The sequence below is a fragment of the Octopus sinensis genome, linkage group LG9, assembly GCF_006345805.1.
Source record: "Octopus sinensis linkage group LG9, ASM634580v1, whole genome shotgun sequence".
Taxonomy (NCBI): Eukaryota; Metazoa; Mollusca; class Cephalopoda; order Octopoda; family Octopodidae; genus Octopus; species Octopus sinensis.
In genome coordinates this window covers 13,626,788-13,639,287 of record NC_043005.1, presented here as the reverse complement: position 1 = coordinate 13,639,287, position 12,500 = coordinate 13,626,788, and the positions used below count along the sequence as shown (strand labels likewise).

The 12,500-nt window shown below is 36.6% G+C and overlaps 1 protein-coding gene across 1 annotated transcript in view; it reads left to right on the top strand.

Annotated features, from left to right (window-relative positions):
• LOC115215718 (adhesion G-protein coupled receptor G6) overlaps nt 1–12,500 on the top strand; it is a 136,291-nt gene that overhangs the window by 83,563 nt on the left and 40,228 nt on the right. The window contains exons 10-14 of the mRNA XM_029785011.2: nt 1,613–1,731; nt 6,689–6,747; nt 7,701–7,858; nt 9,777–9,897; nt 11,956–12,116. Of these exons, the coding sequence (XP_029640871.1) occupies nt 1,613–1,731; nt 6,689–6,747; nt 7,701–7,858; nt 9,777–9,897; nt 11,956–12,116 (618 nt within the window). The remainder of the gene's footprint in view (nt 1–1,612; nt 1,732–6,688; nt 6,748–7,700; nt 7,859–9,776; nt 9,898–11,955; nt 12,117–12,500) is intronic.

Here is a 12,500-nt window from a genome sequence, read left to right as displayed (position 1 = left end):
GTTTTCCATGCTAGCATGGGTTGGACGGTTCTACTGGGGTCTGTGAAGCCAGAAGGCTTCATCAGGCCCAGTCAAATCTGGCAGTGTTTCTACGGCTGGATGCCCTTCCTAACGCCAACAGAGTTGGAATTTCTTTGAATAATCTATATATATATATATATATTATTCAAAGAAATTCCAACTCTGTTTCTATGTTATATTTATATTCTTTATAATATTAATGTAGAATATAAATATAACATAAAAAACAGAGTTGGAATTTCTTTGAATAATATATATCCCTCTATACACAATCATACAAACCCCTTTATATATATATATATATATATATAATTTAACAATTAAGGATAACTTCTTAATAAGGAATCTTAACAAGAAATTATCAGGTAGTTAGCGTGAAAAACCTCATAAGAGAAAAAATTCGAAAATAATTTTTTTCTTTTGAACATATTAATTTATATTATATAGAGGGCATTATTACACATAAATGCCTCACACTAAGAGGGACATAAGTCATTACTACCAAAAATTTCACTAATCATACCCAATGCAGTTTTTCAAAGCAAGACATTTAAAAACTGCATTGGGTATGATTAGTGAAATTTTTGGTAGTAATGACTTATGTGCCTCTTAGTGTGAGGCATTTATGTGTAATAATGCCCTCTATATAATATATATATATATATATATATTATATATATATATATAAGACCTGTTGAGGCAAATGAAATCGAAATCGAAATCAAATTCAATGACTGGCATCTGTGCTAGTGGAGCGCTAAGAGTACCATACGAGCATGATCGTGCCAGAGGAACAAGATTGCCCCCATGCCGGTGGCACATAAAAACACCCACTACATTCTTGGAGTGGTTGGCGTTAGGAAGGGCATCCAGCTGTAGAAACTCTGCCAGATTAGATTGGAGTCTGGTGGAGCCATCGGGTTCGCCAGACCTCCGTCAAATCGTTCAACCCATGCTAGCATGGAAAGCGGGCGTTAAACGATGATGATGATAATAAGGAATATGTATTTTATGTATTTATATATATATATAATAATTATTATTTGATGGAATAAAATCCAAACTTTTAAGGAAAAAGAATTCAATTTAGAAATACTAAATCAAATTCCACACAATATAATATATATATATATATAAAATATTAGAAAAACAAACACCTTTTATCAATTGAAAATGAATAATTAAATTATTAAATTACACCATCTAGAAAATTACATATAATAGAAAAATTAAAATTAAAATCACAATTAAAAAGTAAAGATTAAGTAAATTACAAAAATAATATAATGTATATAATAAGTAGAAAAACGACACGTGCTTTGCTGCTATATTTAAGAAATGATTATAGTAGTAGAGAAATCACTTGCATGTTATAATATATATATATATATATATATATAATATATATTATATATAATATATATATATATGTATATATATATATATATATATATATATTTACATAATAAATATGTATACATGTATGCTGTAATGATGTTTATTTCATTATTGTCCCTTATGTATTGTTTTGCTCTATGTCTATTGCAATTATCACCATGACTTTACTCTTTTTTACTTTCTCTGTGGGCAGGTTGGACGCATTCATTTCTATTTAACCTGACAATTACAGTCAGTAAAGACTTTTCTAAGGACCTCGTAAATACGAGATCAAAAGAATACCATGACTTGGCTAAAAACATATCCAGGCTTGTGAGTAACAGTTTTTCTGAGATTCAATTAATGTATGCATATGCATATATATATATATATATATATATATATATAAACAACTTATAGATAAGGGCAAACGAAAAAATTTCTAATGCCAAATAAACTGACATTAGACACATTGTCCACAACCATTATAATTTTTCACAATACGCACGCTACTCGAAAAAAGGTCGACAGAAATTTCTAAAAAATTCCTTTATTACCATATCGGACCGATTTCAAGGTTAGTTCATAAGAACCCTCCCTTCGTCAGTGATAAATGTAGCAAAGAAATAAATGAGATACTTACTCATACCCATGGGTACTCATACCCATGGGTATGAGTACCCATGGGTATGAGTAAGTATCTCATTTATTTCTTTGCTACATTTATCACTGACGAAGGGAGGGTTCTTATGAACTAACCTTGAAATCGGTCCGATATGGTAATAAAGGAATTTTTTAGAAATTTCTGTCGACCTTTTTTCGAGTAGCGTGCGTATTGTGAAAAATTATAATGGTTATGGACAATGTGTCTAATCTCTGCATATTTGGCATTAGAAATTTTTTTGTTTGCCCTTATTTATAAGTTGTTAATAAATTTAACCTTTAAAGGTATTTTTTAATATGCTGGCCATTGATAAAATTTTTTTTCGAAAAAGTTTTATCCTACATTAGATATATATATATATATATATATATATATATATATATATATGAAAAAATGTTTGAGAATACAATTTTTAAAGATGTTTATTCACTCGACTGGTTTCACTTTTTTAGAAAAAGATTGGCAAATGTAAAATGTAAAGCTTTGGAAAAGCTTTGTTGTGTTAAGTACTGGTTGTCACGTGGCTATGTGGTAAGTAGCTTGTTTACCAACCACATGGTTCCAGGTTCAGTCCCACTGCGTGGCACCTTGGGCAAATGTCTTCTACTATAGCCTCGGGCTGACCAAAACCTTGTGAGTGGATTTGGTAGACGGAAACTGAAAGAATCCCGTCGTATATATGTATATATATATATATATGCGTGTGTGTGTTTGTGTGTCTGTGTTTGTCCCCCTAACATTGCTTGACAACCGATGCTAGTGTGTTTACATCCCTGTCACCTAGCGGTTCGGCAAAAGAGACTGATAGAATAAGTACTGGGCTTACAAAGAATAAGTCCCGGGGTCGATTTGCTCGACTAAAGGCAGTGCTCCAGCATGACCGCAGTCAAATGACTGAAACAAGTAAAAGAGTAAAAGAGTATATATATATATATACATTCTTTGATATTACAATACATATCTATATACATTATTTTGGGACTGGTTTTAGACGTCAGAATGGTGCAAGTGTGTGTGTCTGTGTGTGTATGTGTGTAATATATGTGTTTGTGTTCGTGTGTGTGGGCCGTTTTTGATTGGTCCCAAAGTTTATTGTAGTGTATGTAAATGTGTCTATGTGTGTTTTATATTTGATAGGATAGTGTGTATGTATATGTGTGTGTGTGTGTGTGTGTGTGTGATTAATATTTGTTAGGGCGTTGTGCGTGCGCAAGTGTTTGTATGTGTGCGTCTGTGGGTGCGTTTGTATGCATGTGTGTTTTTTTGTGTTGGTGGGGATGTTATGTGTGTGTACGTGAGTGTGTGTGTGTCTCTGTCTGAGTTTGTGTTGTTATTATTGTCCTGGTGTTATGTGTGTGATTGGTATTTGTCATGATGTTGTGTGTGCGCATGTGTGTGTGTATGTGTTTGTTTGCGTGTGTGTATGTGTGTGTCTGTGTGTGCACGCGTGTATGTTTGTGTTTTTTGTATTGGTGGGGATGTTATGTGTGTGTACGTGAGTGTGTGTGTTGTGTCTGTCTGAGTATCTTTGTGTTTTAATTGTCCTTATGGTGTGTGTGTGTGTGAGCAACAGTATGTGTTTGTGAGGGTGCATATGTATGTGTGTGCGTATGTGTGGATGTGAATGTGTGTGTAAGTGTGTTGTATTTATCAGAGATTCTGTGTGTCCATGTGTGTGGGTTTATCTGGGTGGTGTGTATGTGTGAACATATCTAAAGAAATCAACCTGTTTCCAGAAGAGCAGAAGAGATGCTATAAGGGCTTATATGGTTGTAAAGATTAGCTATTGATCAATAAAGCTATAACTGAAGACAGCTGCAGAACGAAGGGTCTAAGTATGGCCTAGATCAATTACTGAAAGGCTTTTGATAATATTCCCCACACATGGATCCTAGAAACACTAGCTATGAATAAGGTAGGACCAATAATCATAAGATATATAAACCATTCAATGATGAATGACAGACAGTGCTACAGCTCCAGACAAAAGAGGGAGTCATAAAAGCCAAAGCCATTCCCATTAGAAGAGGAATATTCCATAGAGACACGCTATATATACAATGTATGGAAAGTGGTAGAGGCCTTATACAGCTAGAAAACTATTACAAATAACCACCATAAAAATACAGAAATAACTACTTCAGAAACCAGGGAAACTAATACAAATAGTGACAAAACATGAACAAAGCAGAAAACTGTTTCTGGTCTTTAAGGAAGATGGCAAATACAAAAAAGAAATCATAGTACCTAATAACTATGAAGAAAAAGAAGAAACAACAAAAGCGGCAAAACAACTGAAATCCAAATTAAAACTGGAACAGCAATGGATCATGATAAAAGAATGGCAAGAAAAGCCTCTTCATGGCATATATTGGGTTAAGCTAAACAGAAAAAATAGACAAAGCAAAATCGCAACAATGGATGAGAAGCTCAAGACTCAAAGCAGAGACTGAAGGATTTTTAATAGACAAATAGACAAAGTAAAATATTTCAGGTAAATTGTGAACACTTATTAATTTTAACCAAACGAAGCAGAAATATATGGCTATTTGGAGATGAGCAAGAGCCCACAGCCTGTTGACAAATTTATACAAACCTTCTCTTCAGGTACTGAAACTGTTCATCAGCAACACTTTCCCTTTTCATATGAAGTTCACAAATTTAGAGTACCTACAATCAATGTAGTTGCAATTAAAGTTAAGCCTGGAGGGATGGTAGAAATGCTAGAGCAAACGCATGTAGAGAGTGATGTGTGCAAGAAAATAAAGAAGACTGTAGTGACATCATATTCCAATGTGCGCACACGCAACGTCCTTCTTCAGTGTGCGTGTGCGGGGTTGGAACCTTCTGGAAAGGCATAAGGAAGTTCCCTCATGCACATGCGCTAGAGACTGGGGAAGAAATTCTATCGCGTTCCTTAATAGCGTCGTTGACTTGAGACATGGCGATTGAAGAGAAAGGACGTATTTTTAAAAGTGTGATCAGCCTATTCTCCTGTCCCAGACGCTTAGGATTTGACCTGTTCTATTGCTGCTGAATTCGTGTAAGAAACTTACAAACGCTAGAATTCAGCCTTGCTCTGTTGAACTAGGTGGATACCAGTATACCATCGTGCTTCATTGTTGAATAAGAGAATAAAGAATCATATATATTTTTAAAGTTGCGTTTTGTTACCGACTGGTAGTTTCTAGAAACAAAAAGAAAGGAAATTGTGTTGCACCCAAGTTGCACCCCAAAAGTGTAAAGAAGCAACCAGTTCCCTTTACAAGACCATTGCTTGATTCTTCATGGGCAAAGAACAAATGTATAAAGTCCTCTGGGTAGAAAGTTGTGATAGTGTGGCTGAAGTTGAACTACTTTTAGCAGAAAAATGAATGTATAAAGTGATTGTGATAGCCAGAATGTGTAATAGAATAATTGGATTTAGTTATTTAGTTGAGTGTTAGTTAATGCTACTGTGATATTTATCTTGGTATATGCATCACAGTCTGAACTCGTAGATGAAAAGAAAGACTGGTTCTATTAGGTCCTCATGGAGACAACCTTGAACGTTGAATGACTATATTATCATTCTAACTTGTGATCTAAATGGAGATGTTGTGCATCACTCTATTGGATTCTGTGGGAGAGAACCAAGACTTTGAGCTTGGTTCAAGGGTCAAGAAGGGAACAAAGTTGCTGGAATTCTGTGATGTTAATGACTATGTCGTCTACATTATCCTCAGGAAACCAATCAGCCACCTGATCACTTTTTAATCTGAGGAACATATAAACCAGACAGATTTCATTCTTTCCAAGAAACAATGTAGACAAATGGTTGTGAACATGAAGCCCTTCTCTGGTGAGGAATATACAACCTAATGTAGGTTAGTTGTTTGAGCTAGGTGGACTCTGAAGTAGAAACCAATTTGAAAAAGGAAGATATAGAAGTTTCAAGATTTATTGAGTAGTCAAAAATTAAGAAAAATACTCGTTAAAATGTATGATGATGAGATTCCGACTTACAGCATAGAGGTAAAATAGAAGTTACTATAAGACAAGTGGCTGAAAGCTACAAATGAAGTTAATTACTGGTCCAGTGTTCCAGCCAGAGTAAAGGTGGCATTGTTGTGGAACACTGAGTTAGCTATCATCATCATCATCATCATCATCGTTTAACGTCTGTTCTCCATGCTAGCATGGGTTGGACGGTTCGACCAGGGATCTGGGAAGCCAGAAGGCTGCACCAGGCTCCAGTCTGATCTGGCAGTGTTTCTACAGCTGGATGCGCTTCTTAACGCCAACCACTCCATGAGTGTAGTGGATGCTTTTTACGTGCCACCGGCACAGGTGCCAGGCGAGGCTGGCAACAGCCATGATCGGATTGGTGCTTTTTACGTGCCACCGGCACGGAAGCTAGTCAAGAGACTTCATAATACTGAAAGAAAATGGACAGCAGAGAAATGTACCAGGCAGCCAGCATGGAAGCTGAAGGATCAATATACTTAACAAGGAAAGGAACAGAAACTGAGAGGTTTGTTGATGTTCCACAGTATATAGATCAGAGGTGCAAAATATTTTATTACTATAAATAATTTCCTATTTTTCTTTTTTTTCCATTGTTTTTTTTTATACTTTTATTTACAGCTAGAAGAGGAATTTTCAAAATTGCATGGAACCTACATTGTTAAAGTAAAATATTTCAGGTAAATTGTGAACACTTATTAATTCTAACCAAACTAAACTTGTATGATTAAAAGATATTTCTGTAGCCACCTACATCCGTACTGCTGACGCAGTGTAACTTTCACTTGTGCCAGTGACATATTGGGTGATATGCTGTGCCTGAGAAGACCTGTCAAGCCAAGTGAAATCATAGTCATGGCAGATGCCAGTGTTGTATACATGGCGCCCTTCAAATGTTGGGCCTCGCGGAGGCAATGTCAAGCGGCAGAGACCTTTGGCACTATACTGAGCTCGAGGAAAACTGTCAAGCCAAGTGAGATTATAGACGTGGCTGAGACTTGAGTTTTGTAACTGGCACCCCTGCTGGTGACACATAAAAAGCACCCATTACACTCTCAGGGTGGTTGGCGTTAGGAAGGACATCCAGCTGTAGAAACTTGCCAGATCGGATTGGAGCCTGGTACAGCCTTCTGGTTTGCCAGCCCTCAGTCAAACCGTCCAACCCATGCCAGCATGGAAAGCAGACGTTAAACGACAGTGATGAGGATGATGATGAGTGTTGCTGTTGTTGCAATTATTGTTGTTGCTGCTGCTAGCTTTGATTACTTCGGCTTGAGAGGATATAAAACTGTAAATTTGCTGATACAGAATATCAGACAGTGATCGAACTGTGTTGCCCACTAATCTAATTGTTTTACAGAAAAACAGACTTGTTTTGTTAGGTTATTTTTCCATCTCATATTTGCAAAAATTTAAGTTTTCATAGGGGACCACAATTAGTTTACAAATTGGTTGATACTTACATGAAGCATTTCATAATTACTTTTACAATTTTTGCTATTAATACCAAATAAATGTTTATTAAAACTGGATATGTGCCTCACATAGCAAAGACTCCCTCCTTTCTATGCTGTTAATAAACACTTTTTTTTAATATTCTAATATTTAAAAAAAATTTTCTCTCCTCAAAAAGACGTCCCCCAGTGACAGCATATATAAGTATCTACTGCACAGTTCTAATACATACCTCTGAAGTAGAAGTCTGGTATAATATTTACAACATACTGAATTCATCAAACACTATGGATTATCTAAACGTTCAGCGGGACACCATGAAATTAACTAGCGCAAGTAAGCAGCCATATCTATTTGTTATCACCTTTGCCATCGTTGTCACCATCATCATCATCATCATCATCATCATCATCATCATCCTCATCGAGTATCATCATCATTAGTGGCAGCAGCAGTGGCATCATTGTCATCATCATCAGTTGCTGTTGCATACCAAAGTAACATGGTCAAAGCCAGCAATATAATACTGAATGATGGGAAGATCTTGATGAAACTAGCATTATTACAATTTATTATCATTATACAGTTGTTTCTGTGGTCATCTTGTCAGCATTGTCCACCTCTGACATGTGTTGGAAACATTTGTAATATAGTGTCTTTTTTCACCTTTTTTAATGTCATTCTCCTCCCACGGAAAACCTTGTGCTTTTCAGGTCTGATTAACTTACTTCTCTGCAAGTATTTCTTTGATTTAACATAATTGCGAATACCTTCAACATTCAGTGCCCAGCCACTTTCTTTTCATGCATTTTACATTCATATTGCATTTCAGTTGTAAAAGAAGATGCTTGTCTATTGAATCAGCAAATGGCCACCATATTTTCAACCATGTCCTGACAATCTGTTCCTCTTGCAGACATGCTCTTTAAGAGAGTAGTAATTAGATCAATTACTTGTTCTCTATGTTTAAGTGACAGAGGAAACCGTTTCGTAGAGAACAACTGTAGCTTATAGTCAACACTACATAGGGAGTGTCTACATAGTCGCTTAAAATGCAAGAAATGGCAGTGAAATTGCCGCTAAATCACGCATTATCATCTTAGAAAGAGGACACATTATTGAATCCTGTACACAAAACGTCTGTATAAAAGAACAAGTGAGGGCGCGTGGCTTAGTGGTTAGGGCATTCGGCTCATGATCGTAAGGTTGTGAGTTCGATTCCCAGCGACGCGTTGTGTCCTTGAGCAAGACACTTTATTTCACGTTGCTCCAGTCCACTCAGCTGGCAAAAATGAGTTGTACTTGTATTTCAAAGGGTCAGCCTTGTCACTCTCTGTGTCACGCTGATTATCCCCGAGAACTACGTTAAGGGTACACGTGTCTGTGGAATGCTCAGCCATTTGCACGTTAATTTCACGAGCAAGCTGTTCCGTTGATCGTATCAGCTGGGACCCTCGTCGTCGTAACCGGCGGAGTCTTTAATACCACCATTATTTTAACTTTACTGAAATATTTATCACTTGTAAATTATGGATCAAATATATTTTATAGCATACAGATGATATTTCGCTATTTTCTAACATATATAGCTATCATTGTCTTTCTTAGTGGAGGCGCAATGGCCCAGTGGTCGCAGTTTCGATTCCCAGACCGGGCATTGTGAGTGTTTATTGAGCGAAAACACCTAAAAGCTCCACGAGTCTCCGGCAGGGGATGGTGATGATCCCTGCTGTACTCTTTCACCACAACTTTCTCTCACTCTTTCTTCTTGTTTCTGTTGTACCTGTATTTCAAAGGGCCGGCCTTGTCACTCTCTGTGTCACGCTGAATATCCCCGAGAACTACGTTAAGTGTACACGTGTCTGTGGAGTGCTCAGCCACTTACACGTTAATTTCACGAGCAGGCTGTTCCGTTGATTCGGACCAACCGGAACCCTCGTCGTCGTAACCGACGGAGTGCTTCCCATTGTCTTTCTTAACAAAGTAAGAATTTTTGTTTTTAGCGCATGAAACATATCCCTGTGCCATCTAATATGTAAATCTTTTATATGTTGTTTAAAAAGTATTCACAATATTAAATGCCATGTCCACTTCTCTTCTAGTTAGCATATAAATCACGTTCATCTGTATCATAATATATTACATCATAGCTGTGTATTTCATGTATGTAAAATGTATACCTGTAATTTCTAATACCTACAGAATGTCCATGCTTGCTTTAGTACATATACCATATCCATGTTATATTTTCCAGCGCTTTGCAATGAAGAAACAGTATCGAGTAAAAAAGGTACGTTTCATTGGCCAACAACAAATGGTGGAACTATCGTGAGGATCCCATGTCATGCAAATGACGCTGAGGCAACAAGACGATGGTTTGTTTCTATTGTTTTACTTCTCAATTTTTGAAAACCATCAGTTTCATCTTTTTATAGTATAGGGGAATAAAACACAGAACAAGATTAAGGTGATATAATTAATGTTCCTCAGTTCACATTACTTAAACTGGAATTTTACACTTAGGCTGCATATATCTTTATTACCTCTGCCTTAGCGAAAGCGGAGGCATTGTTTTCAGTAGTGTCTGTTTGTTTGTCTGTGGACAAGATATCTCTAGAACCTCCGGATGGATTTGAATGAAACTTTCAAGGATGCTTGGCCTTATGATGGGCATGAACTGATTAGACTTTGGGATCAATCCAGCGCCGGACAAGGATTCTGGATTATTTGTTATATTTACTTTACATGAAGTATTATGATCTTACAGACTTTCGAGTTTTTCCCTAATTATCTCCCTTGAAAGCACGCTGCCGTTTCCAAAGTTTTCTTTTTGTTTCTCCATTATTAATTTTACTTGTGTCTCACTCTATCTTAGTAGAAACTGAAGGATAAAGAAATCAAACTACATAAACAAATGACAGCAAAACCATTCCGAAATTAAATAACACTAGCATATTCAGTAACAATAATAAATTTAATTTATCCTCGACAATTTTTAGTTTTAACGATTTTAAATACATCGTTCCTGTTTAAAACCTCTTACCTACTTGACAATTGCATTTTTAGCTCTGCCTTGAAGGAAGCTTTACTTCTTGGACTCAAGTTTTTGAATGCAACTATGTTGTTAAACCTCCGTTAACAGCACCGTATACAGGTCCTTTCATATGTATGTATGTATGTATGTATGTATGTATGTAGTATGTATGTATGTATGTATGTATGTATGTATGTATCTTCATTTAATGAGTCACCAAAGGGCATTTGAGAGAATCAATTTCCCGAGTCTCTAAAGTTTTTGTGGATCGTGTGCACCTTCCACAAATGAAAACTATCTTTCCTGATAACCTTCCTATTAATCCACTGCATCTCATGTGTGTCCATCGCTTACACTGGCTATATAGTATGTAGTTCTTGCCTAAACCTTTGCTACAAAATGAACATACTGAATATATATATGGATAGATACATAGATAGATATTATTCTTTTGGCATGGTAAACTACCATAGAATTTGAGGGTAGGTTATGGACAAGGTCCGATACACCTGATAATTTTGGTATTGCTTTGGGCTCGAGTGACTCGGTCCAAATTACCGATGTAGCTGGTGTGCATCACTTAAAGTTCCTTAGTAGTGAAATCCCTGAATTGCAGGGTGGTCTTTATAGGGATGATGCTTTGTTCATTATTCCTAGTAATAGTAAAACAGTCATAGAAAGAAAATTTTTCAAAAGTTTTCACCTAGGACTCACATTCAAATACGGCATGAAGGTAGCTAACTTCTTAGACACTACTTTAGATATAAACTGCGGCTTATGCTACCCCTATAGAAAACCGGATGAAATTACTAGATATGTGAGCTAGTCCTCTAATCATCCCTCTAATGCATTAAAATCGGTAGTAAAGGGAATTTCGAGACGAATAACTCAATTATCAGCTAATAAGGATATATTTTTAATTCCTACACTCACTACTATAACTTTGCTCTTTCTAAAGCAAGATATAATCAAGAGATTACTTTCCTTAATTCAGAAAGTCTGGTACCTACTAGTAATCATAATCAAAACTTAAGGGAGAAGAGGAACAAAAGCCCACCTAGTCGGGAAGACAGACCTACAAGGAAAGTTTCTAACATTCCTATTAAATCAACGAATAAGATATGTAACAATAAGAAAATAGAATCTATGGTCAGTAGGATGAGTAATTTATATAATAATGGTAGAGATACGATTGAGCTGAATGTGTTCTCTAATGATAGAATAAATACCAATAGTGGGGCCATACTTAATAATCAAACTGAAAGCTCAACTACTGTTTTGTCAATTGATAATACGTACCAATTTAGCACAGGAAGCATTATGATGTCAAATACTGTTTATGTTTGAAACTGTCATCTTGAACTGAAGAAATTAGAATATTTTTAATTTTGTTTTCCAGTTTCACAAGAGTAAAAGGGTTTCCAAATGAGGTTTTTCAAGAAAAACCTTACCCACATTTTGGTATCAGTATGTGGGGAGAACCAGATCTGTCCCTTTGTTATGATATGGATTGGATTACAGAAGCATTGCAGAATATCAGCAGCTCTGATTTTGATGAAAGTAAGTGAGCAACAATTAATTGGTTCAGGTGATAGTAAGACCTAGTAGGAGGCACAATGGCCCAGTGGTTAGGGCAGCGGACTCGCGGTCGTAGGATCGCGGTTTTGATTCCCAGACCAGGCGTTGTGAGTGTTTGTTGAGCGAAAACACCTAAAGCTCCACGAGGCTCCGGCAGGGATGGTGGTGATCCATGCTGTACTCTTTCACCACAACTTTCTCTCACTCTTACTTCCTGTTGTACCTGTATTTCAAAGGGCCGGCCTTGTCACTCTCTGTGTCACGTTGAATATCCCCGAGAACTACGCTAATGGGTACACGTGTCTGTGGAGTACTCAGCCACTTACACGTTAATTTCACGAGCAGGCTGTTCCGTTGATCGGATCA